This window comes from Chlamydomonas reinhardtii, chromosome 8 (genome assembly GCF_000002595.2).
Source record: "Chlamydomonas reinhardtii strain CC-503 cw92 mt+ chromosome 8, whole genome shotgun sequence".
Lineage (NCBI taxonomy): Eukaryota > Viridiplantae > Chlorophyta > Chlorophyceae > Chlamydomonadales > Chlamydomonadaceae > Chlamydomonas > Chlamydomonas reinhardtii.
Window position 1 is genome coordinate 4,459,207 of NC_057011.1, and position 24,990 is coordinate 4,484,196.

The 24,990-nt window shown below is 65.4% G+C and overlaps 5 protein-coding genes across 5 annotated transcripts in view; 2 read left to right on the forward strand and 3 right to left on the reverse strand.

Annotated features, from left to right (window-relative positions):
* Positions 1-522: 522 nt before the first annotated feature.
* Positions 523-5,880, reverse strand: CHLRE_08g382400v5 (uncharacterized protein). The gene is made up of 2 exons (XM_043065292.1): positions 4,875-5,880; positions 523-4,677 (listed from the first exon to the last, which is right to left on the reverse strand). Exons 1-2 carry the CDS (start codon positions 5,778-5,780, stop codon positions 1,951-1,953), a joined length of 3,633 nt encoding a protein of 1,210 aa, XP_042922293.1. The 5' UTR covers positions 5,781-5,880; the 3' UTR covers positions 523-1,950.
* Positions 5,881-6,580: 700 nt separating this feature from the next.
* Positions 6,581-9,950, forward strand: CHLRE_08g382450v5 (uncharacterized protein). The gene is made up of 3 exons (XM_001694273.3): positions 6,581-7,316; positions 7,593-7,689; positions 7,855-9,950. Exons 1-3 carry the CDS (start codon positions 6,877-6,879, stop codon positions 8,200-8,202), a joined length of 885 nt encoding a protein of 294 aa, XP_001694325.1. The 5' UTR covers positions 6,581-6,876; the 3' UTR covers positions 8,203-9,950.
* A 730-nt stretch (positions 9,951-10,680) lies between these two features.
* Positions 10,681-11,960, reverse strand: CHLRE_08g382476v5 (uncharacterized protein). Its single transcript, XM_043065293.1, has 2 exons — positions 11,867-11,960; positions 10,681-11,660 (listed from the first exon to the last, which is right to left on the reverse strand). Exon 2 carries the CDS (start codon positions 11,562-11,564, stop codon positions 11,352-11,354), a length of 213 nt encoding a protein of 70 aa, XP_042922294.1. The 5' UTR covers positions 11,565-11,660; positions 11,867-11,960; the 3' UTR covers positions 10,681-11,351.
* Positions 11,961-12,012: 52 nt separating this feature from the next.
* Positions 12,013-12,620, reverse strand: CHLRE_08g382500v5 (ribosomal protein S25). The gene has a single exon (XM_001694173.2). The coding sequence runs from the start codon at positions 12,359-12,361 to the stop codon at positions 12,038-12,040; it is 324 nt and encodes a 107-aa protein (XP_001694225.1). The 5' UTR covers positions 12,362-12,620; the 3' UTR covers positions 12,013-12,037.
* Positions 12,621-17,300: 4,680 nt separating this feature from the next.
* CHLRE_08g382515v5 (uncharacterized protein) overlaps positions 17,301-24,990 on the forward strand; it is a 9,703-nt gene continuing 2,013 nt past the window's right edge. Inside the window, exons 1-13 of the mRNA XM_043065294.1 lie at positions 17,301-17,696; positions 18,308-18,432; positions 18,902-19,266; positions 19,739-19,836; positions 20,210-20,284; positions 20,651-20,749; positions 21,547-21,624; positions 21,815-22,110; positions 22,459-22,515; positions 22,891-23,035; positions 23,753-23,854; positions 24,067-24,251; positions 24,876-24,969. Of these exons, the coding sequence (XP_042922295.1) occupies positions 17,532-17,696; positions 18,308-18,432; positions 18,902-19,266; positions 19,739-19,836; positions 20,210-20,284; positions 20,651-20,749; positions 21,547-21,624; positions 21,815-22,110; positions 22,459-22,515; positions 22,891-23,035; positions 23,753-23,854; positions 24,067-24,251; positions 24,876-24,969 (1,884 nt within the window). The 5' untranslated portion in view covers positions 17,301-17,531. The remainder of the gene's footprint in view (positions 17,697-18,307; positions 18,433-18,901; positions 19,267-19,738; positions 19,837-20,209; positions 20,285-20,650; positions 20,750-21,546; positions 21,625-21,814; positions 22,111-22,458; positions 22,516-22,890; positions 23,036-23,752; positions 23,855-24,066; positions 24,252-24,875; positions 24,970-24,990) is intronic.

Genomic DNA, 24,990 nt, shown 5'->3' on the forward strand with positions numbered 1-24,990 from the left:
CGGTAGGCTGCAGCCAGCGCCTGACGGTACTGTACCTGCCCACGGCAAACGCCTGCCAATGGAGGCCGTGGCCTGCATCCGCTGCCAACAGGCCAGCTGTCAGCCCAGGACAGCTCTATTATCGAGAATGCTTAAAAGTCAAAGCTCTGTACTGCACCCAGCACCCAGTATGGGCATCAGCTGCACCCTACGGGACCTCGCCAACTCTGTCCCATCACACACCCAGCACCCAGTGCAGGGGTCGTATCTTGTTTTCGGGGTGATGTCTGGCTCCAGACAAAAACGGCCGCATGGCCGCCGTCTTTTGTCTGGACACAAGGCGGTTTGGGGGCTTCTCCATAGGAATTCGGACAAAACCCGCCCCAAACCCGGGCCAACAAAGTCTCACCTCAGACATTAGCCCCCGGGAGGAATGTCTAGGAAACGACCAAAATGGCCGATTAATGTCTGGAGACATTAAGATAGGAGCCCTGACCCAGTGGTCTCACAGCCCAGCCCCGCCTGGCTAGTACGGCAGCACAGCTCCGCCTGACCTTACATGGTTTCATCCTGTGCTGCCTGCTAGCTACGACACCCTCTTCCGACACCGTGCGCATTCGTCTTTACAAGCATTATCGATAACATTGCGGGGCGGCCGGGCAAGCGGTTGCGCGCCTTGCTTTCTGGAGTCGCCTCAGAGCCTGGGCGGGGCAACGCGGCCACACACGCCCAGCAGTCCGTCGCCGCTGCCTGCTTCCGCACTCAACAAGAGCAACACGTCGTGCCCTCGCATGCGCAGGCGCCATCAGGCCTGCCGCGTGTCTCGACCGGCCGCGCGTGTCACCCCCCGCCTCCCCCGCCTCTCCCCCCCAACTCCACGGGCAGGAGTTGCCCATGCGTGTCCCCGCCCCACCCAACAGCTCACCCGCTGCCCGCGCGCCGCACGCATGGCTCGTGGGCGGGCGCGTGTATGCACTGGCGCATGCTGCAGCCCGCGGCAGGGCCCTGACCCCTGCCCGGCCAGGTCTGCTCAGGCCGTGTAGAGCGCCCTTATCTCCATTCAAGTTATGTGTCCTCACCACACAACCGGCAAGCCGTAACTCGTAAGGCCATAAAACACAAGCTAACGCAAACATCAGACACAAACCCCTGCTGCACCTTGAAGTCACAAGCACGAACGCATCTGCAAGATGCAATGGGGTCATTCTTGTACCTCAAGAGCGAGATTTCGAAGTAACAACCTCCGACCTGCAGGCCCGGGCACATGCACACACTCTCATCTCATCAAGCAATGCGGGGTTAAGGCACAGCAGCATCAACACGCCCTTCAAAGTACTTGCTACTGGGACACCAGTCAACTAAGAAATACGCCCGCACACGCACGCAAGTACACATACATCACGCAGTCACGCACTCGTGTGCAAGGACACAAGCCGCATGGGCAACGCCGACCCAACCTGACCGACATCCGGCAGGCCGGTGGCGAACAATGCTGTAGCGGCGATGATTGCTGCCGCCGCGATATGACAGTGTCAAACTAGACATTTGCCGAGTCATAGAAAGGTCATCGAGCGGTGGTGTAACTCTCACGACAAGTGCCAAGTGCTAGCAGGCCACAGCCCAGATTCCTCAATGAAGTCATTGTTGCCCATCACTTGCAATGTCATTACCTGGGTTTCACCTCGGCGGCGCAACTGCTGTCGCCTTCCTCCAACCCTTCCGCCTTCCCGCGGTGCGGGTATCGCGAGAACTAATGTGGATAAATCAAGTGATCACGCCAAACACAGTTCCAAGAGCTCCGGCATGAATACGACTTGCTATTCTGGGGCTTCGAGGAAACGTGCATACGCACACAGCTCTCTAGCTCTAAAGCGCACGTGTACAACCCTGCGCTCACGTCCACGCCCTTGCACGTACTTTACAGCATGCAGCGCAAACCTATTCCAACAACACACCGCGGGCCTGCCGCCCTTATTGCTTGCGGTGGTGCATGCCGCCCGAGATCGCCGCCATGAATGCGGCCGCCGCGGACGCCTTCAGCCCAGAGCCGGCGGCCGAGGCGCCGGCTGTGGCACCGCTGCCCACAGAGAGCCCCGTGACGGAGCTTCTGCCGCCGCCGCCACCGCTGCCGCCGCCACCGCCACCTGGAGCGCTGCTACCTGCCGCCGACGCCGACGCCGCGGGCGCCGCCGCCAGGCTGGACGACATGGCAAGGCGGCTGATGGCCGGGCTGCCGATTGCGCCGGCGCCCGCCGCCGCCGCCGCCATGGATGCCGCTGAAGGGGAGCTGGGAGCTGTGTTGCTGCCGCTACCGCCACTGACAGCGAGCGACGAGAGCGGCGCTGGACCCGGCCGCGCGCCGATGCTGAGGCTAAGCGTGGGCGAGAAGGCGCGGCCTGTCACACCGCCGCCAAGCGCGCTAATGGTGACGCCGGCGGTGGCGGGGATAGCGATGGCGCCGCCGCCATTCGTGCTGTGGCGGCCGCGCGACGGCCCTGGCGGCGCCTGCGACGGTCCTGTCAGCGTCACCAGGGACCCCTCACCAAGCTTGGGGAGCGAGCCGGCGCTGGTCGGCGCGACGGCGGCGGCGGCGTTACCGCCGGCAGAGTTGGCGGCGTTGGCAGCGGCGGCGACGCCTCGAAGGAAGGGCGTGTCCAAGGGGCTTGCGGGCGCGACGGGTGACGTGAGGCCGCTGGCTAGGCCGGCATCGCCGCCGATGATGAGGTCAGGAGGGTGGTGGAACCCGCCCCCGCCGCGGCTGCTAGAGGCCTGCAGTGGCGGCGGCGCCGCCGCAGCCGACGCACGCGAGGTGAAGGACGAGCTGCGCGAGCGGCCGCCGTCGCTGGCAGCGCCGGCGCTGTCGCGACTGGCTGCGGAGCCGGTCGGTAGCAACCGACGCATCGGGTTGGCGCTGCCGCCGCCGCCGGCTGCCGCCAACTGGATAACGAACGGCCCGCCGCCGGCGGCTCCGCCGTCACTGCCGCCGGGGCGCCCTGCGCTGGCGGCGCCGGCGGCCCACTCGTCCTCCGCGCCCCCCTGCAGGGACCGCGGCGCCGGCATCAAGCCGGCCCCACCGCCAGAGCTGCCCGCACGCGCCAGGAGGCCCGGAACGTCGTCGACCAGCATCGGCGCCGCGCCGCCACCTGAAGACGCGTCCCGCGCCAGTGACGGCTGAGGCGGCCCCAGCAACTGCGGCGGCGCCGTCACCTCCTCCGCCGCGGACGTCGACGAGCGCGCGCCCAGACTGCGGCTGCTGCTGGTGCCCATGCCGCCGCCACCGCCCGCCCCTGCTCCTCCTCCACCATTGAGGAACGACGCCTGCTGCTGTTGCTGCTGCTGGTAGTGCTGCGACACGAAGCTCGCGTTGCGGCTGACGACGGCACTGCCGCAAGGGCTGCTGGCGGCGCTGCTCGTCGCCAGGTAGCCAGCGGACATCGGTCCGCAGGCCAGCGCCGCAAAGCCGCCGCCGCCACCGCCGCCGCCGCCGCCACCGAGGGCAGCTGTGGCAGAGATGGAGGCGCCCTGGCGGTAGGCTGTCTGACTCGACGCCGGCGCCACACCACCACCGCTGCCGCTGCTTCCGACAGGCAGCATGGCGCCGCGTTGCAGCAGCGAGTGCTGCGAGGCGTGCGGAGAGGACAGCGCTGACGTCGCCGCCGCCGCCGCCGCCGTTGCGGTGGCGGAGGCCCTCCAGGGCTGTGGCAGCGGCGGCCGGCCCGCCGCCGGAGACCCCGGCGCCGGTGACGCCACCAGCCTGACGCCGCTAGCCACGTCCAAACGAAGAGCCGCCATCGCCGCCATTGCCGACGCCGACGCCGCTGGCGGCGGCGGCGACGGCGCCTCGCCGCTGGCTGTGACGCCCGGCGAGAGCAGGAGCGGCGAGTTGATGGCTGCTGACGTCAGCATGTGGCCGCCCAGCTGCCCGCCGCCGCCGCCGCCGCCGCCACCGCCCGGGTGGATGGACACGCCGGCAGGCAGCCGATGCAGGCCGGTGGCGGAGCCGCCGCCCACAGCCCCGCCCGCGCCGCCCGCGCCGCTGTTCAGACTGCCGCCGCCGACAGACAGCCCTGCAGGCGCCGGCATTAAGTTGGACGCCGCCGCAGACCCGGGCGCGCCGGGGTAGCCGCCGCCCGTGCCGCTGCCACCAGCGGCGCTTGGTGGTCCGCTGCGATGGATGAGGAGGCGCTCGATTGCGTCCGCCAGGCTGCCGCTGGTCGGCAGCCCCAAGGCGCCCTGAGAGGGCTGCGCAGCAAGCGGCGGGACGTTCGGCGGCGGCGGCTGGTGCTGCTGGTGCTGCGGCAGCGGCTGGCGCTGAGGCTGCGGCGGCAAATCAAACGGCTCTCCAACACCCGGTACCTCGCCAAACACCAACAGCCCCGGCTCCGCCGCCGCCATGCCACTGCCCGTCACGGGCTGCTGCCCCAGCCACCGCGACGGCAGGCCAACCCGCTCCCCTGCTACAGCCGCGACAGAGGCGCCGGCGCTACTGCCGCTGCCGGGCTCCAGCTCCGCTGGCGCCAGGCCGCGGCCCTGCCGCAGCGCCTCTGCGACCAGGCAGTGGGCGGCCTCCAGCGCAGCCCGCAGGTACACAGCTGACAGCGAGGAGGCGGAGGAGGAGGCGGCAGCATCCGGCTCTGCCGCTGCCGCGGCAGCTGCGCTGCTGTCCGGGAACAGACCGCGCTCCAGAGTGGTGGCGGCCTGTGTCGAGGCAAAACAGAACGAGTGTGCGCATGCGGAACGGCGGGTTTGGGTGTGGGTGGGCAGGTCGGGGTGACAGGTGCATGAGGGTAGGCGGCGGGCGGGCACCCCGCCTGCTGTCCTGAGCGAGGCGGAAGCTGCCCGGGCAGCAACCCGCATGCCATACACAAACCTCCCCGTGTGGGTTCCTGACGCACCTGCTGGATAATGCGTGAGAAGTTGGCGGGGAGGTAGGGGGCCGCGCCCGGTCCCGCGCTGCTGCGCCGCACACGGCCGCCGCCACCGGGCGCGCGCGGCGCCTGAGCCAGCGCGCCCGCCGCCGCCGCCGCGGCGTCACCGCCATCAGAGTCAAACCCAGGCAGCGCCCGCACGTGCTGGAAGATTGCTATCGCCTCCCGTCGGCAGCTCTCGGGATGGGCCCGAGAGCAGCGGTGCAGGCATGCCAGCGCGAACGCGGCTAGCACCAGGAGGCAGTCCTGGCACGCCGGCTCCTCGACGGAGAGGAGCCCCAGCACCGGGTCATCTACATATGATCCGGTTGTTGCGGACAGAGACGCTAAAGCTGCATTTGCTGCTGTGATGGCCTCGCACAGGCCACGCAGTGCGTCGGCTGCTGATGATGCCGCGTCGCGGGGGTCCTGCTGAGAGCACGCGAGCAGCAAGGAGCAGCAGACAGACCCCGATTTCGCGCCTAGCTGGTGCGACAGTGATTCTGCCGTCTTCTGCAGGCGCTGAAAGAGCGCAAGCGCTGGGAGCAAGTCTGAATTGGCATCATCAAGACTTTGCCACAGGCTCGAGCCGCCCCCGTTGATGTGGTGCAGCGAGGTCCCCCCGGTGCTGAAGTATGTCAAGCGATGACATGAGCGCCGGGCGCATACGATCGCGTCGTTCAGCTGCTTAGCGAATGAAGCGTTGCATTGGTTGGGCAACAGCGAGGCCGTCCCATCCGCCTCAATGCTCTGTCGTCGGCTGCGTGCGGGGGACGCGACCCCTCCAGACGCTACAGAAATACGCCCACGAACCGCGGCGCCCTGCGCCCTTGCCACCGCTTCCGGGACGCCAAGCAGCCACGACGCTTGCTGCAAAAGCGTCGCACGAGTCATTGATGCGTTGACATCTGCCAAGTGCGCTTGAAAGCTTTGGTGCAACTAAACTGATGCGACGAGAAGTCTGCGTCAATGCCACCTGGCCTCGGGGAGGACGATGGTGTGCATTTGTGCATATAATGCAATAATGTACTCGCGAGCGATACGAAGCACACACCGGCAAGGTGGCGGTTATGCTTCAGCCGGACGAGCCCGCGGCCCAATCTCAGCAACAGGTGCCCGTGCTCCCGCCCCTCCCCCGTTTCCCGCCTTATAGTGTCCAAATCCTCAGACTCGGTGGCGGCCTAACATGTTGGAGCGACTTGTGTGCTTCGTCTGCAGAGCTTCCACCACCTGAGAAGGCTCAACAATAGATGCCGTAGGATGTCCTGGAGCCGAATCAAGCCCGAAGTCACCCGGGCGCTGGTTGAGGCTTGGGGCTGACAACTACAAGGCGTACGGTTGCGTGAAGGGCAGGCCTCTGTGCCTTCGTAGCTTTTAGTGAGGGGTTTGGCCGGACTGCCAACACCAAGGGAGGCTAACAGCCCTGCCAGTCCCGCCGAGGCCAACCGGCGAACTCCTGCTTCCGAGCTGGGCGCCGTCAAACATGATGGGCCTATCCAACGAGAAATGCTCCAAGCGACGGAGTTTGCGGTGGGCCAGCGCAGGGGGACGGGGTGGGGTGGGGTGGGGTGGGGTGGGGTGGGTGTGGGGCGAGGCGAGTTCGTGTCGAGGCAACTTTTGGTACAAAAGCACACAGCGCATGTCACGCCCTGGTTGCCGCACATTTCATAACCATACAGCTACTGTAACGTGACGTGCTTCCGGGTGCAGCCGCCGTGCATTCTTTCCTTGCGCCTCAAGCCGGCAAAAGACTGCTCGCCAAGAAGACCTCCACCAGACCGCCAATCAGCACCAGCGAAACGTTGCGAACCTGAGTTATCTTGCATAATCAGGGCGGGCTGCTAGCCCGCGGCCGCTGGACTCAAGCGCGCCAACTCCAGCCAACCCCCTCAAACTCCACCTTGACCAGGATTAATTGAAAAGTCTGACTTTTGCTTTATTGCGGGCAATTGATCTTGGAGCTTGCGGCGCCGGGGTCAAACTCGAACTCATGCAGTGCTGCGCAAGCAAGAAGCGGACGCTGGCGGAGGACTCGGAGCTGTATCCGACGGGAGCAACTAGCTTCCTGGAAGTCGAGGATGGTCAGCGGCAGCACCTCCGGGCGAAACGGCTCCGGGCTGTTCGCCCTCCATCTCCGACAAGCCACTTCGACGCCAGCCTCGCGCACGCAGCCTCCTCGGACGAGGCGGACTTTACTACCCCTGACGAGGCAGACCTCAGCGTGCTGGGCTGCCTGGCGCCGCCCGCCGAGCCGGAGAGCCACCGCTTTCTACTGCAGCTGGCGAGGGTGTGGCAGGACTTCGCGGCGCAGGCGCAGCGCTTCGGCGCGCCCAGCAACACGCCCGTCATAATCTGCCCCGCCGCCTGCGTGGGCACGCCTTTTTGGCTCGCCTTCGCGGAGCTCAACGCACTCTTCGCTCGACACTTCAGGTGAGCGCAGCGGCTTGAGGGGTGGCAGGGGTCTGGCGGGCTCGAGAGTGGGTTCGTTGCGCACCGGCGTCTCTGCCTTAATGTGCTGGTCCTGCGAAGGTGCTCGCGCCGCGGCCGCTATTACACGCGTTGCGACCGGCTTGACGCTTCTGACCTTGCCTACCTCGCACCCTGTCGCGCCAGCCATCTACACACAAATACACATGTACACACACCGTGCACATGCGCGGTACCCCTCGGTTGAACAAGCCCTCCCGCCCGCCCCCCGCCCCGCAGCGAGCTGCCTACCTCCATGCTGCGCGGCTACCACAGCTTCACGCGGGCGCCGCGGGCGCAGCTGTGGGCGCGCTTCGCAGCGTCGCAGGGCGCGCCGGTGAGAAGGGGCCTGCAATCCTGGGCTGGCATTGACTGTGTAGCTGCAGAGTCAGTCGCGCTTGCGCTACCTGCGTCTATCTCATGCCAGCAGTGACGCCTTCTCAATGCCTCTACCGACACCACGGCCCTGCACCTGTTACTTTCCCCCGCCCTCGCTGCACAGCCGGGCACCGAGGCCACGTTCTGCCTGGCGGGCGGGCGGCCGCACGCCGTCATGACGCGCTTCCTGCTGGAGCACGTGCTCGGGCCCGCCGCCGCCGGGCCGGCTGCAGCCGCCGCCGCAGCTGCAGCCGCTGCAGCCGCAGGCGGCGGCGCCAGCGCCGGCGCCGGCGGCTTCCCCACCGCCAGCCTGGTGACCTACACGCTGGAGGTGCCGGACTGGCTGCGCTGCTGGTGCGCGCGCTGGGGGCAGCCGCCCGCGGCGCCGCTGCGCGTGCTGGCGCTGTTTGCGTTCGAGGCGGACGGCGCGCGCTCGCCGCGTGTGCTGTACGTGCCCGTGGTGGCTGAATGAGGCGGCGCGGCAAGGTGGGCATGGAAATTTGGTCAAGGGTTGTGGTGGTTCGGGTGCGCGTCGCGTACGCGTTCCTCGCGGCCTGCCGGCCAAGATGAGTGCAACGGCGCAGGAGGGACCGAGAAAGACAGTCTGAAAGGCGTCGGGGTAAGGGGGCGGCAGGGGCAGGCGAGGAGGGCGGACGCTGTTCAAGAACCTGCGTATGCCACATTGCCACTGTTACGAAGGGGAGGGCCGTTCGCCCCTTCCTCATTTGGCGCACGGATTTCTTGTATTACTGCAATAATGGAGCGTAGGACAAACTGGCCCCAACGAAAGCATGACGCTTGCATGTGGAGTACACGGTGCGCCAGCTCGGGACGTTGATGTCGATGTGGTACCAACTTGTTACGTGGAGCATTCTGACAATGGGCGGCCTCGAGCCCCAGCATATGCATGCAGCGCCGTTATGCGTGGATGGGTGGCTTCAGGAAGGAATCATGCTGACCGGTTCGAGTGCTGTTGTGGCGGTACGGCATTTTTACGGGGGCCGTGTACGCGCTGATCCTGTATGACGATTTGGAAGACTCCTCCTGATTCATAGGAAACGTTTTTTGGACATGAAGCACCGTCCCGTGTCTGTTACGGGCAAAAGCGCGTGACTCACTGGGCCTGCCTTGCACGCACCCCTCGCGCAGTGTGGTGCTCTATGGGCTATGGCCCTTGAAGGTTAGGGTGCGGTGGGCATGAACGCTGCCCCACCCGCACCCTTGCCAAGCTATCAGCTCGGCTTTCTCACACGGCCTTCTCACACATGCGTTTGAAACCTCAAATACACAAGAATTGCAAGTTCATTTGACGTACGGTGGCGGTCGGGAGGGGTGCTTTGGGAACGGGGCCGCCACCGGGAGCCCGGGACGCGGCTGCCTGCCCACAAGCTGCGCCCAAGCGTATATGACTCGTCGCTTGTGAATGATAATCACGCGTGCTTTCTTTGTGTGCACACACATTGAGTGGGTATCACAGATGGCGTGCAAGGCGTTGGATTGGACCGTGTATGTTACCTTGTTTGCCCCGAGTGTGAAGAACAAGGCAAGGAAAGCACCGACACATGCACATGGTGCCACTTCCTTATTTTGACCCTTACCCACGCGGGCTGCGGTCCGATTACATGTAGTATGGCTGCGAGAATATGTGGGACGCGCGCACAAGTGTGTCGGCTCGCTGGTGCACAAGCCCGCAGCGCAACCTTTTTACTTGCACCGGGCAGGTGAGTGTGGTTTGCAGGTAGCTGACCTTAAAGGCACATACCTGCGTACGATGAGGAGGGCGTGGTGGTACATGCTAACTTTCTTGATGACGCACTGTGCGGCAGGGCAAGGGGCAATGCAGGCCTGGCCGGGTGCCGATTGAGTGACGGGGCTCGCATATACCGTAGTTGGCAGACTGTGTGGATTCGTGGCATGCGGGTGAGACGGCATGTGGGTGGACATGACCGCATGCCAAACGGGTCCGCCGTAGTGCCCCGCCATCGGATGGCAGGCACGGTGATTGGCGGCGGGCCCTGGTAATGTTGGACCAAGGCGGTGCAAACCGTTGAGTTGGTGCAGAAAGATTACGCGTGCGTCATGAACGTTATGGTTTTAGAGGGTGTGGATTGGTCCCTGAATGCACAGGCGCTGTCGTGGTGCAAGCTCCGTTGGCAAGCAACGAGGTTGGGCGGGTGCACAACAGCCACAGCCAAGGCAAGAGTGTAATGGTAAAACGTTGCGTACCCTGCGGCCCTTCGTGCATGCCACGTGACGGGTGCAGGGGTCCCCGGAGCCATGAACGGAAGTGCCACAGGCCATGGGCACCCACGAGGCCCCCCCTGCCGCTGACTGCGCTCATCCTGGGCGACTGGGACACTGGGTGCCAGCACGGCGTGATCCTGGGGACGCAACAGGCTGCGCCGCTGCGGCAGTCTAGGAGTGAGTCTAGGCGCGACTGAGCGCTTGGGTCGCGCTTGGGTCGCGCACCGCCGCTCCTCTGTCTGGAAAGCAAGGTTGACACGCACCGCCAACCCGACACCCGACACCGCCCGCCCCGTGTCACCCACTGCACTGGGCTCTCCGGCGACTGCGCCTCCTGCGTAGCTGTGCCGGTACTGGAAACTCGATGGACTTGCTGGGTGCAATGATGGGTAGGGGACTCGAGTTGCATCAGAGGCCGAGCCGCTGTTGCCGCATGGTCATACATGGCCCGGCTAGCGCTTGACCTGCGAACGCGCGCAGCCACGCAGTGACGCAGGCTCTTACGTACAGTGGGGCCTGTCATAGCTCACGTACACACTGGATGAGAATTGAGCTACTGAGCTGTGCCGGTGTCCCGGTGTGGCCGTTGTGTGGCCCACCCGCCCCATGAGTTCACACCTCCCCTGGTCCACACGGCCCCCCCGCTGCACCCCTCTGCACCCCTTCCCGCAGTACCGGTAACTGCCAGCAGGACGCGTCGGTTTGTACCGCGCTACAGTTACACATGTGTTGCGCACTTGACTAGCTGGCGTCGTGCTACCACATCGGAAGGAGAGGGAGGCGCGGCAGTGCGCGGCTGCGTGCGGCTGCGGTACGGTACGCATGCACTTGCGCCTGGCGACACCTTACGGCAAGCTGTAACTCTAGTGTCTGTGAACGCATTTACTGCTGTGCCAATTGGACTAACATTCAACTGCTTGACCTGAGACGTTGATACCGCACGCGCTGCAGCGAGACCACGCTGGACTTTTGGATGTCGTCAAGCCAGCATGCTGCCAGCCCGTGGGCTCCGACGCTGAAATCAACAGCCGCACAGCTGCGTTGTGCTAATCTCACACTTGTGCTCTCCGTTTTGCGATGCACTTTCCGCTTAACCTGGTTGCTGTGTTTGTTAGCCCCGCAGAAACATGTTCGGCATCCCGCTGCATGGTTCTCCCCCCTTCGGACCTGCTGGCCCATCGCCGTTACTACAAACTGCGCAGTGGCTGGACCAGTCATGAGAAGCTGGCTGCTGACTGATTGAAAAACAAACCATAGGTGACGCTGTCCCAACTGTCGACGGCTGCAACATGTTCGGGAGAACCCCCACACAATCAATCCTGGCAGCTGATGGCTGTCTCATGCCCAGCTGACAGCCCCCACAGCACCCCCGGCTGATCATCTGCTGGGCAAGGACCACGCCGCTGGGGCGCCGTGCCGCGCTGATGCCGCAGCCGCTGCGCCCCGAATCCCCGCACCCGCTGCCCGCCCTCCGCCCGGCCGCTGCTGGTCTCCGGTCACCAGCTCCGACGCGCCTCGGTAATTGCTGCTGCTCCGAGGCGCGCGGCAGCTAGCTCCAAAGGCCTCCGAGCGCCGGGCCGCTAGCTCCATCCAGCTCGAATGCTGCTGGCGCGCCGCTACTGCGGACGTGCGCAGGCCGTGCGCACAGCCCACCACACACATGAAACATCTAACTCCCCTGGCAGCCTATGCAAGCAGGCGTGGCATACAGCGCGGAAAATGCACGGCCAGCCCCAGGCCGCACGCACGCGGGGCCCCCGGGCAACCCGACACCCGCGGCTCCACCCAGCTGCACCGCGCGCATGGCCTCCTATGCCGACATACGCCGACCTCATGCATCCGCATCAATCTGTGCAATCCCCGTCCGACGACCACGCCAGCCCGAAACTCACCTGGAGTGCATCGCTGCTGCGCCTGGCTGGGCTGGTCGCTGGGCTGGCTGAGCTGCCGGCTGCCAAACCGCCCAACCCGCTGAACTTTCCCATTATGTTTGCATCTGGCTGCGAGAACGGGACGGGAGGAAAGGAGCCGACCAAGCCGCCATTTTGTGTTACAGCACGCGCTTAGGCAGCGGTGGCGCGGGTGTAGACCATCTGGCCGTGGTGCTGAACAATGGGCTTGATGAGGCCCTTGTTGGACAGCTCACGGATGGCAGCGCGAGCGAGGCTGCCACCAATGCGCAGGCGGTCGGCCAGGACCGAGGGCGAAATCATCTTGTACTTCGGCACCTCGTTCAGCAGCTTCTCATACACCGCCTTGTCGAACAGGACGGCGTTGTTGACCTTCTCCTTCATCTTGCCCTTGCTCCACTTCTTCCGCTTACCCTTGCTGCTGTTGGCCGCAGCAAGGGCCTTGGCCTCCTTCGACTTCTGCTCCTTAGGGGCCATTTTGAGAGAAGAGAGAGAAAGAGGGAGCCTTGCGTGCTGTGTAGCTTGGAGCCGGTGCAGCGTGCAATGGGCGTCAATGCTCCAGGGGCGGCATGGAAGTCGGTTCTGCGCTCTGGCGCGCCCTGCAGAGACTACATATGCTTTATATGGCGTCTACCATACGCAATGCGCGCGCGCAATCACCACTTGAAGCTTGATCCCTTGCCTTTTTGCTGCATTGGCGTTAACCTTTCTGCTCTTGCAGTACTAAAGCCTTAACCCCAGGCCTACGAGCGGATGAAGCCTTTGAACAGTCAGGCGTTTCATGTCAGGCGGTGCCTTGGAAGCGCTTGAGAGTGGTGGTCGTGCGCTTTGGCCGCAGCCCCTACAGCCGAGCGTGCAGGCCCCAGGAGCGGGCCCAGATACAGTTCGCGCGGGCATGTAGCCCGGAGCTGCCATGCTGGCCAATCAACAAGCAGTAGCCGCAGCGGCAGTGCTGGGAAGCAGCAGCAGCAGGAGCACCACAATAGCCACGGCGGGTCCGGGTCAAATGCGCAGCCGGGAAACCCGAGCGTCCCTGCCGGGCGCGTCGCAGCCTGACCCTGCCCAGCACCGGCTGCGCAGCGCACCGCATGCCCCTGGACGGGCCTGAGTTAGCGGAGCATGCGATACCCGGAGCGGCGGGCGGCGGCCGGGTTGTGGGTGGAAGCCAGGCCGTTCTGTAGCGGCTTCCTGTGCCGCTCAGTCCACACAGCGGCCGCCGCCGCCGGTTTGGCCCACGGGATGCCGAAGAGTCGCTCATGTCAAGGAGTCGCTCACCTCCAGCACCAGCAGCACCAGCACTAGTACCCCAGGGGCCAGCAGCACAAGCAGCAGCAGCAGCAGCAGCAGCAGTGGCGCCAGCAGCTGGAGCCGCCGTGGGCTGTTCGTACGACTGCGCTCCGCTCTGCGAGTTCAGCGCCCAGCCAGCCAGCCGAGTCGGCTCCAACGTAGCGGGCGTGACGCCGCGCCTGCCGCGCCTGGCTGCGGCTGTTTGCGTAACGCCCCGCGCGTTCCCGCTGCCGTAGTGCCTGAGCACACATGCATATGGGTGTCTGGGGCAAGCGGCTCGAGCCCGCACGCCGCGTGCTTGCTCCGGCGTGCTCGCAGCAGCACGCCGTCGCCGGCTCCCCCGGGGGGGGGCCAGGAGCTGCCCACGGCTGGAGCGCCGCGCGCACCGGCGGCCGGAGGGAGGGCGGCGGCGGCGGCGGCCGCGGCTGCAGCGGGGGGACCGCTCGTACCAGCGGTGTTAGCAACACCAACCGCTGCAGCAGTAGCGGCAACGGCGTCGGCGGTGGCGGCGGCGGCGGCGGCTGAAGCCATGCGGTTATGGGTACACGATTGGGACGTAGGACTGGCGCGCTCGCTGCGGCCGGGGCACCAGCACGGCGGCGACATGGCACTGGCTGCGTGTGTGTGTGTGTGTGTGTGTGTGTGTGTGTGTGTGTGTGTGTGTGTGTGTGTGTGTGTGTGTATGTGGTTGGATAGAGCGGCTGGACAGCGGCGGCGGCGCCGGCTGGCCGGCGGCGGCCGGCTGCAGGCCCCCGCCCCCAGGCAGTCCCGCAAGCGGCACGATGCATCAGCGGCAGCAGCAGCAGCGGCAGCAACAACAGCGGCACCCGCAGCAACAGCCCCTCGAAGGGGCCAGGCGCCGGCACGCTGGAGGCGTCAGCGGGGCCGGGGCGAGGCGGGACGACGGATTGTGGCTCGGCCCGCACAAATGCTGCCTTCACCCGGGAATGCGGCTTTCTGGTTTGCACCGCCGGTGTGGTGTGTGCGCAAGCACCTGCATACGCGCACCTTGCATCCGCACTCACACGCATGCCGCGGCAGCCCTGGCGAACGCATTGGCGGCGGCGCTGGCAGCAGCAGCAGCAGCACCAGCAGCGGCGGCGCTGGCGGCAGCAACGGCGGCGGCGGCGGCAGCAACAGTAGTACCAGCAGCAGCAGCAGCGGCGGCGGCGGCGGCGGCGACGGCAGCGAAGGAAGCAGTCCTGCTGGGGGCTGGTCGTCCCTGCCGCGGCGGCAGCAGCGGCGTTGTGGCGCTGGGTCGCTGGGCGGCGCACGCCACACCACGCTCGAGCCCCGGTCAAAAACGACGCACATGTGCAGCGCACGCCGCGCCGTCCACCGCCCAGGCAGCCCCGCCACCGTCCACAGCGTCACACCCCGCGCCTCGCTCACCCGTGCGGGGAGACGCTCGGGGAGAGCTGTGTGCTGCGGCACGACACGACACGACACGACACGGCACTCGACGACACCGCCGCGGTCGACCCGGCCGCGGGGCCAGGCCGCGAGGGCAGGTGGTGTGCCGGGGCGTACGGGGCGGCGGGCCGGCGGGCCTGGTTTGGAGCCTGGCTGGCTCGCCCGCTGGCTGCGGCGGGTGCCGGAGAGCTGCAGGGGAGCGGTGGCGGGAGCGGCCGCGCGGCCCCTGGAGGGGAAGCGGGCGGGCACCGGGGTGAGGGGCGGGCAGGCAACCCGTCATCGTCGGGTTGACGAGCTGAACTGGGTGTGGGCATGCATACCCGTGTAAGTGGAGGGGACTCTGGTACGGGGCAGTGGAGGGGTGGGCGCTCGGGACAAAAGGGCTCACGTCGCTGGCGCGGTTGTATCTACCCCCGTGTGTGTGTTGGCGGCAAAGGCGTCCCGATTAGGGGGTGCTGGGCCAAAGCACTGTGGAGGCGAGGTCCGGGCACTGGGTCCGGCGGCAGTAGCTGAACCGGTGTCTCTCGACACCTTCAAGCACGGATCGGGTACCAGTCACCGGGCACCTTACCCGCATGCATGCGGCATGCCCGCCATCCTCCTGCCGGCCTGCTGCCGTCGTCGCTGTGACCCACCCCTGATCTGATCCCTCATCGGACCGCCGATTGGTGTGAGGCCACACTCATCCCGGAGCCCGGGGTTGGGTAGCCATGCAAGACAGCTGGGGGGGGGGCGGTGCGGATAGGACAAGGGGGGGGGGGCAGGGGCGGGGACTTACTTGCCAGCGGTGGCCCTTGCCGTACCACTGCCGCGTGTGCTCACGCCAACCAGTAATCATACTGACCATAGTAGCTGTCTTGCCACGCGTGTTCGTTTGCCATGTCGTGGACACCTGTGACCCGCAGCCTGCCTGAGGTCCCACTGTCCCAGTTGCGGGCCACGTGGCCGGCCCACGGACGGCACGGCGACCTAGGCGTCACTGCCTGCACGCACATGCCGTACCGTACCGCACCCACACACAGGGATATTCAGCAGGATTATAAACCGCGCCGGGAGCCAGGGCGTGCTGGCGTGTGGGTTGTCGGTGGGTCTTAGCGCGTGAAATAAACATGGGCATCCCCTGCTGGCTGCTGCCTGCTGCCTGGATGCGGGTGTCCCGGCTAGATCGCGTCCGCATGTGCGCATGCTTGCATGCAGCATGCATTCCGAGTCCAGTGGCCGTGTCTTGTCCGGTGCACCCGCCCCGCCCTGCTGTCTCCTCCCGACAACCCAACCCCAGTACGATGCACGATACGCACGTGCCCCACGCTCTGCCTCCACCGCGAGCAGTCCTTGGCTAGTCAGCAAGTCCTTTTACCGGCGCGTCGGGTGCACTGCCGTACGTTCCTTCTTCCCCTGCCTCCTCCTTCTCATGCAGCCGCCGGCACCTCCGCGCTCGACCACCGGCAACATCACCTGCGGGGTGCGCCCGGCCAGTGGGGCGACGCCGTGTGCCGTGTGCCGTGTGCCGTGTGCCGTGTATCGGCCGTGGGGCACATCTGCATCGCCGGCTGCGAGCCAGCGAGTCCCGGATATTGTCGCGATCTGACCCTGATCAATTATTGTGACTACTACGGCCACGGCATTGTGCGTGTGGGTGCCACGTGGGGCCACTCGCAGCCGGACTGGGCTGACAGCAGGCTGACTGATGGATGGATGGGTATGAGGTGACACGCTCACACGCTCACGCACACGCATACACATACATACTGATTCCCGTTGTGCCTATTAACACACATACATGTACATACCGTATGTCTAGAGCTGATTGATGGATTGATGACTTGGTTATTGCTGCATCAGTGCATGCGGCACACCGTATGACATCATGCCCAGGCGGCGGGATGAGCAGCCAGGCACTTCACGCTGCCGAACTCGTAACCCGGGTCTGTGCGTGTGGATGCGGCTGGCAGCCCGAGTAGTCGAGTGTGGCCGCGCAACGGTGCGGTGCAAGGCCAAGTAAAAATGGTCGCACAAGCCCGGCCAGCAACATGCGGGGCGTGCATCCGCAGGGATGCACAACGTCCGCACATGCAACCCTGGCAGGCGTCCGCATCCGCATCAGCTTATTTAGCTAGCCTGGCTCTGGAGCCTGTGAACCGGGGCCGGACCAAGGCCGGCACCGCAGCAGTTTGCATGGGGCGCAACGTGTCGGCAGCACAACCAACTGAGGAGTACATCATCGTGTGCAGACACGTCGGGGCTGCAAAGGACCGTTTAATTGCCAGCACCGCTTCTGGCCTTAACCGCCCCTGGCTACACAATCGAAGCGCCTCAGTGTGTGAGTGACCTCGGTATGGGTGGCGGCCGGGCGGGGGGGCGGGCGGGGGCAGGGTTGGCGGGAGGGGAGGGGGCCGTGCTGTCAGGCACGCCTGAGAGCAGGTGGGTCTGGGGTTGACCAGCTTCCGGCCTAGGGGATCAGCTCCAGCCGGCTTTGGGCTTGGCGTTTTCACAAGTCACAACAGCGGGCGGGACACTGGGAAAAGGTTTCACTGTGAAGGGGAGCGCAGGGGGTGGGGCTGCCGGGCTCACCATACCGAGCGGGTTGAGGAGGGGGGGTGTTTGGGCTCTGCCGTACACTTCATCGGTGAGGGCGCCTGGGGCAGGGTGATGTCGACAAGGGATGCCCGTGCACGATGGCGCGGGGCCTCTCGGCGCTGGTGTTGTCGCGCTTTGAAACGTTCACACCAAGACCCGTCAAAGTATTGCAGGATAGGCCTGGGGTAGACCGAAAGCTTTGGCCTCGACAGTGCTCTGGCGCTAGACCATTTCGTCCCCGAGCCCTAGTTTGGCTCTCCCTGCAGCTTAATAACCGCGATTCCCTGTCTAGCGACTATCTGAACCCTCAACGAGGCGCAGCGCGCCTCGGCCAGCTTCGGCCTGGGTCCGCGAGCTCTCGCGAGGCAGCATGAGCGCGCCTTCGGACGGCACCAGCATGGATGCGCAGCTGTCCGTGCAGGACCGCCTGGGTCCAAGAAAGCTAATTAATCGCACGGAGTACGTGCGCCTTCTTGAGCAAGCCCTGCATCGCTTGGGCTACCCCGATGTCGCAAACCTGCTGGAGCAGCAGGCGGTAAGTCTCATTGAATTGGAACCGCACCGTACGAGGCATCAGGGAATTGCGGGCAGGCTTGGCCGGGGACTGGGCCCGGACTTCCTTCCGAGCCTGTCTGTAGGCATCCGTGGCGTGTCGGGAGGCCCGAGACCGCCGCATTAATGGCAACGCGTCTGGGGTTGCTTGCGAGCTCACAGCACTTACAAAATAAACCAGCAGTGATTTAGCTACGTGAAGCTGCAGCCGTAGCGCTCGGCGGCCCCACGGGTCCGTGTCAGCTCCGGGCTGGCCGCCTGCACCGACGTGTCGCGACCCCCTCGCGCGAGTCCACTGTGTTACTCCGTCGAGTGCAGGCGCAAGGGAACAAGGGGCGCCAGGGGTGGGAGGCGCGGGTGGGTGGGAGGCGCAGGAAGGAAGGCACGGAGATGGCGGTGTGTGTGTGTGTGGGATTGGGGGTGGGGGTGGGGCGGCAGAGTGCCCGAAGCTTCCTTTCCCACTCGCAAATGTGCACGCTCTTTACCCTCCCCACTACTTCAGCACACATTGTGTGCACCGCTGTCTGTGTCCCCACACGGCCGCACACAACCCACCAACACCACCGACCACTCCCAAACCGCACATCCTCCCAGGGCGTCCAGATGCAGCCGCCCGCAGCCAGCCGCTTCCAGGCGGCGGTGCTGGGCGGGCGCTGGGAGGAGGCGGCGGCGCTGCTGCCCGGCCTCACGCCGGCCGCAGAGGTGGTGCGGGAGGCGAGGTGAGGCGGGCGGACAGGGGGAGGGGGAGGGGGAGGGGGTGTAATTAGGGTGGGGGGGAGGGTGGGAGGAGGGGGTTGCGACGGCAGGGGGTTGAGTAGGAGTTGTAGGAGGGCACTGGGTGGGTGCAGCGGTTGGCAGAGGAGGCGCGTGGGAGAGGGCGTGAGGGAGGCGGGCGGGGATGGAGGGTACGGTGCGGGGGATGGGTGGCATGTTGGGGGCGTGGAAGGAAGCGCGCGGCTGGCGTGCCGCCTGCCCCGTCTGCTGCCTTCAGCGACGCGGCGTATCCAGGCCGTCAGCACACCTCAAGGCCTTTCGAGACCTTCCAGAATCCCAGAGCAAGGGCAAGCAAAGGCCAACGGCTCAACTGTTTGTTTGCAAGTCTGGTATCGGACTGGCGTGTCCAACTGTGTTGATGTGTTGATGTGCGACTTCACGCGGTGTCACACGCGCGGCGCCGCCTCCCTGCAGGTTCCTGATCCTCCAACAGAAGTATCTGGAAGCGCTGGAGGCGCAAGACCTCACTACAGCCCTCACAGTGCTGCGGTGCGAGATGGCGGCGCTGGCGGCCGGAGGCGGCGGCGGCGGCGGCGGGAGTGAGAATGGAGCAGCGGGCGGCGGGGCCGCGAATGGGGTGGCGGCGGCTGGAGAGCCGGGGGCGGCAGCAGCAGCAGCAGGAGGAGGGGAAGGGCCGGCGGCGGCTGGGGCTGCGGCAGCGGTGAACGGGGTGGCGGCGGGTGCGGCGGGTGCGGGCCCGCAGCAGCAGCAGCAGCAGGCGGCGCTGGGTGCTGTGGGGCAGGCGGTGGTGCATGAGCAGCAGCTGCACCACCTGGCAGGTGCGGTGTTGAGGTGGTTGGGTGGTTGGGTGGTTGTGGTGGGTGGTTGGGTGGTGGGTGGTGTGGTTGGTTGGGTGGTGGGTGGCTGGGTGGTGTGGTGGTGGTGGTGGTGGGCGGGTGTTGGTGGGAGAGTGTTGGTGGGAGAGTGTTGGTGGGAGAGTGTTGGTGGGTGGTGGGGGTGGAGGTGGGTGTTGGTGGATGGGTACCGTAGGTGGTGGTAGCCGTCTAATGGCATGTGGTGTGACTTCACCAGTCTGCAAAATTGTTTTGGGGGGGGGACGGTGCGAGGTTGCGCGAGCTTGGCTGGCGTATCGCCGGCCAACCGCCCCCCCGCAATGCCTGCCCCACACTCCCTTGCTGCCACACAGACACACCGCACGGCACACTTGCACACACGCACACATACACTTACACGCACATACACACGCGCGCGCCACCCCTCTACACACCCCACACACACACATGCCCGCAGCGCTGCTGCTGTGCCCTGCCTCCGGCGACGCCGCCGCGCGGGCCGCCTGGCTGGGCGGCGGGCGGGCGCACCGGCCGCACCTGCTGTCGCTGCTGCAGGTGCGTAAGGTGCTGTGTGTGTGTGTGCTGGGGAGGTGTGTGCTGGGGAGGGGTGTGTGTGTGTTTGTGTATTTGTGCGTTGTGTGAAAAGCACAAATGATGAGGGTGTGTGGGCGTGCTTGTGCGTTTGCGTGTGTGTTGCGGAATGGGGTTCACGGGGCGTGGCGAGTTAGAGGCCATGGCGGGCAGCGGGTATCATAGAGGATTAGGGGCCGCATGTACACTGAGCGAGCCTTCGTTTGGGTTTTTACAACACACGCTGAAACGCACATGCTCCCTTTGCGCTTTCTGTATAAAACACACACTCCCCCAACCCCCAGATGGTCTACCGTCTACCTCTTCCTTAACTAATCATGAATGTAACCCCGCACAGGCCCGGCTGCCTCCGCACCTGATGATCCCCGAGGGGCGGCTGGAGGTGCTTGTGGAGCAGGCGCTGGAGGCGCAGGTGGGTGGGGGGCGTGGGTGGGTGGGTGGGTGGGGGGGGGGTTGAGTTGTATGGCACAAGAGCGTGGCCTGTGCTTTGACAACGGAGTGGTACTCGACAATAGTCCCCATCCCGAAGTGCGGGGGGAGAGGGGTAGCCGTCCTTGAAGGGCGGCCCCGTGAGCGGACAAAGTTTGAAGTGCCGACGCCCACACCCGTGAACACCCGTGCACCCGACCTCCCAACCCACCTCCCCCAATTCCCCACCTCTCCTCCCCCTCCCACCCCACCCCGCCCCACGCCTTCACTTCTTATTGAATCATGAATGTAACCGACCCCCACTTCCTTAACTAGTCATGAATGTAACCCCTCCCCTCACCCCCTCCAGATCCAGCGCTGCCCCTACCACAACGCGCCCGAGGGGCGGCTGAGCCTGCTGGCGGACTTCCGGGCAGGCGTGGAGTGCCTGCCCACAACCACCGTGCAGGTATTGAGAGTGGGGGGGGGGTAGCCATCCATGGGATGGTGTGTATCAAATATGAAGTGAAGTGCCGAGGGGGAGGGAGGAGGCGGAGGGGGGTGCAGGGAGGGGAGTGCCTGCCCACAACCACCGTGCAGGTACAGGGGGAGTGGGGGTGGGCGAGGCGGGGAGGGGGGAGTGCCTGCCCACAACCACCGTGCAGGTACTGAGAGTGTGTGTGTGTGGGGGGGGGTGTAGGTACCAGCCCAAACCAAGTTAAAACGAGCGGGGCACAGGTAGAGGCGTTAGTTGCAAGTGATACCGTAATACTTATGGGATGGGGGCCGAGGCGTCGTGGAGCAGCAGGGCGAGCGGCGCCGGCGGTAAATGTCGCCGCCCGGGCTCGGTGGCACGCACAGCAGCACAAGACAGGCACGCGGACGCGACAAGCAAAACCCACGACTCACCTCCTGGCGACCAGGAAAGCAGCCCCGACGCCAGGCAGGAGCGTCGGGGGGTGGAGGGAGGGGGAGTTGGGGAGGGAGAGGTGGAGGAGGGAGAGGTGGAGGAGAGAGGCAGGTGGCTGCTGGCTGTGGCGTCCCGGCTGGCGTGGTGTCGTGCGGGGTGGCGATGGCGGCGGCAGTGGTGGCCTCCTCTCCCAATCCCTGCCTCCCCTCTCCCATCCACCTCTTTCCCCCCTCCGCCTCCATCTCCCTGCCCTTCTTAGCTCATCATGAATGTAACCCCCCCCCCTGGCTACGCCTTCCCTCCTTAGCTAACCATGAATGCAACCCCCCCTCCTTCCATCTCCTCCTCCGCTGTAGGTCCTGGAGCAGCACAGCGACGAGGTGTGGCACATTGCCTTCTCGCACGACGGCTCCATGCTGGCCACAGCGAGCAAGGTTAGCGAGAGTGGGGGGGGGGGGGTTTGTAAATACCAGCCCAAACTAAGGGGGGGCGGGGGTTGTAAATACCAGCCCCAACTAGGGGGGCGTGCTGTGCATGTGTGATGTGCGGCGGGTACTTGTGTATGTAAGTTGAAGAGCACTCACACTCCCGCCCAATGCCCCCCCCACACACACACACACGCAGGACCGCACGGCTGTGTTGTGGGCGGTGCGCCCCTCACCCCTCCCCACCACCACCACCCCCGGCACCACCACCACCACTCCTAGCAGCGCCTTGACCTCAGCAGCCTCCGCACCTGCCTCCAGCTCCCCACAAACAGCAACCGGCCTACCCAACCAACCCAACAACCAACCCAACCAACTCAACAACCAACAGCAGCAGCAGCAGTACCTGACGCCGCTGCATGTGCTGGGCGGGCACAGTCAGCCGGTGGCGTTCCTCAGCTGGAGCCCCGACGACCGCCGGATCATCACGTGCAGGTGGGGGTTGTGTGTGGGGTGGGGGGTGGGTGTTACATTCATGATCAGTTATGGGGGGGGGTTGGGGATGGTGGGGTGTGGGGGTGGGGTGGGGGTTGGGGGTTGTAGGCACCAGCCCAAAGTAAACCAAGCCAAACTAGCGGAGCCCAAGCAGGTTAGTTCATTCCAAACGCAATCAAACCAAGACCCCGAGCCCAGGAGGGTGGGCGTGTGTAGTGGTGGCCAGCCTTCGTTGTACTAGTGCACGTAATCCTCGCAAACCCCCCTCGCAAACCCCTCAACTCCTGTGTCGCATTGCCCTCACCCCCCGCCTTTTCCAAACATCCAACCCCCCCTCCTCCCCCCCAGTGAGGAGATGCTGCGTGTGTGGGATGTGGCCACGGGGCAGATGCTGCACTGCTTCAGGTGGGTGGGGGGAGAGTGGGTGGGTGGGGGGGGGTAGCCATCCATGGGATGGTGTGTATCAAATATGAAGTGAAGTGGGGGGGTGGGGGGGGGAAGATTGAGTGGAGGTATGGGCTGGAGGGGAAATGTGTGTACGTGTGTGTGCGTGTGCGTTGCCTTACCGCATGGCCTTGCTTTCCGGCCGTCCTTCCAACCCTCTGGGCACCCTCCCACCCAGCCCTCCCCAGCCCCCACCCAACCCCACATCCCCTCCACCCTCCCTATCCCCTCCCCAACACCTCCTCCACACCTCCCTTCCACACCTCCCCTCCACACCCACACCTCCACACACCTCACCTCCACACCTCCACACCTCCTCCACACCACACCTGCCAGCCACCACCGGGAGTCGGTCACCTGCTGCGCCTGGCTGCCCGACTGCCGGCGCCTGGTGTCGGGCGGGGCGGACCGGGCGGTGTGCCTGGTGGACGGCGTGGCCGGGCGGGAGCTGCAGCGCTGGAAGAGGCCGTACAGGGTGCAGGTGAGGAGAGGATGAGGGCGGGGGGGGGAGGAAAAGGAGGGGGAGGGGAAAGGGGAGGGGAAAGGGGAGGAGAAGGAGGGGGAGGGGGGGAGAGGGGGGGAGGGGCGGGAGGGGGGGTTTATGTGCCCGAGCCCAATTACGGTGGTCCCATCAGCAGGCAGCAAGCCCAACGAGTCACGAAAATGCAAGACAAGGGGGGGGGGGGAGATGGGTGGGAGAGGGGGGGGGCGAATGGTGCACGCTTGTGGGGGTGTCGCCAAGGGCGCGATGTTGGGGTCGGCTTACGTTTGTTGTGCTCTTGCGGTTGTCATGTGGGGTCTTCGCCAACAGCACGCAGACACACACACACACACACACACACACACACACACACACACACACACACACACACACACACACACACACACACACACACACACACACACACACACACACACACACACACACACACACACACACGGCGTACACCCCTACACACGGCACACACATCCCCCCACGCTTCCCCCGCCCGCCTGCACACCCCGCCCGCTGTGGCTGTTCCCCTGGACGTCGGCACTTCATACTCGTGACTCAAGCACTCTGATCTCCACATGAGCGCCTACCCCTCCCCAATGTGCCTGGCTACATCCTCACTTCTCAATCAGTCGTGAATGTAACCCCTCCACCCCCACTCCCCCACAAACCCACACACACACTCCCCCTCCCCCATCGAAACAGGACCTGGCAGTGACCCGTGACGGCGCCGTACTGGTAATGGCCTCCAGCGACCGCCGCGTGCACCTGATGAGGCTGGCGGACACACGGGAGGCGGCGCTGCCGGTGAGATGGGGGGGGGGGAGACAGGGGGGGGCCGCGGAGTGGGTTGGGTCGTCAATCATGAATGTACCCCACTCCCAGACCCTCCTCCCCCACTCCCCCACACCCTCAACCCCCACTCCCCCCCTCTGTACCTGCCTACGACTTCACTTCTTAATTAATCATGAATGTAACCCCACACACACACACGCCCCCCGCCTCCCTCCCCCCCCCAGCCGGAGCCCGCCCCCATCACCAGCCTGGCCCTCTCCCCCGACGGCCGCCTGCTGCTTGTGGCGCTGCAGACCTGCACCGTGCGCCTGTGGGCTCTGGGCGGCGCCGCCGGGCCGCACAGCCCCGCGCTGGACCTGGGGCCGGACCCGCTTGAGCAGCTGCCCGCGGCGCCCGCGGCGGAGTACAGGTGTGTGTGTGTGTGGGGGGGGGGGGTAAACGTTGAACCAATCCCGTATGGAAACAGTCATGTGGGGGGGGGGCCGAGGGGCGGGAGGGGAGGATGGGTGGTGGGGGGTTGCGGTCATGATTGTTCTTTGGGGGGTTGTAGATACCAGCACGGAACCAATGCAAAATAGCGAGGGGGGGAGGCGTGGCCTATGCTGGGGCGGCTTGTATCTGTTCATGAAGAGGAGGGAGCGATGGAATCAAGATGGAGAGGGGACTGCGCGTGTGGGTGGTGGGGTGGGGGTGGGGGGTTGCGAGGATTGGTACATAGAAGTGTAGCGAAGTAGACAGCAGGCGTGGGGTTGGGTTGTGGTGGGATGAGTTCGGGGTGTCGTGCCAGCTCACCCGCGCCTGGACGCTACACCCGCATGTGGCCCCTGCCCGCAAGCGTCGCTCCTTGTGCAGGTCCCGCACACACATTTCCCGTGTCACGTGTGCCTCCCTCCACTCCCACCTGTCAGCTTCAGTTCTTAACCAATCATGAATGCAACCCACATCCCCCTCGCTCGTTTTGGTTGGTTTTGGTTTAGTTCGGGCTGGTATTTACAACCCACCTACACCCACACACACACACATGCACACGCAGTTTCAACGAGGGCCGCCCAAGCCGCTTCGTGCTGCGGTGCGGCTTCGGCGGCAGCGGCGGCGCCTTCGTGGTGCATGGCAGTGACGAGGGGCTGGTGAGGGAGGCGGGGGGGGGG

Bases quoted from the DNA above. Each gene is read 5' to 3' on its own strand.
- CHLRE_08g382450v5 (XM_001694273.3), top strand. From the start codon at position 6,877: ATGCAGTGCTGCGCAAGCAAGAAGCGGACGCTGGCGGAGGACTCGGAG. The intron at 7,317-7,592 runs GTGAGCGCAGCG...CCCGCCCCGCAG, and splicing joins CTCTTCGCTCGACACTTCAG to CGAGCTGCCTACCTCCATGC. The intron at 7,690-7,854 runs GTGAGAAGGGGC...CTCGCTGCACAG, and splicing joins CAGCGTCGCAGGGCGCGCCG to CCGGGCACCGAGGCCACGTT.
- CHLRE_08g382400v5 (XM_043065292.1), bottom strand. From the start codon at position 5,780: ATGACTCGTGCGACGCTTTTGCAGCAAGCGTCGTGGCTGCTTGGCGTC. The intron at 4,678-4,874 runs GTGCGTCAGGAA...GCCTCGACACAG, and splicing joins TCTCACGCATTATCCAGCAG to GCCGCCACCACTCTGGAGCG.
- CHLRE_08g382500v5 (XM_001694173.2), bottom strand. From the start codon at position 12,361: ATGGCCCCTAAGGAGCAGAAGTCGAAGGAGGCCAAGGCCCTTGCTGCG.
- CHLRE_08g382476v5 (XM_043065293.1), bottom strand. From the start codon at position 11,564: ATGGAGCTAGCGGCCCGGCGCTCGGAGGCCTTTGGAGCTAGCTGCCGC.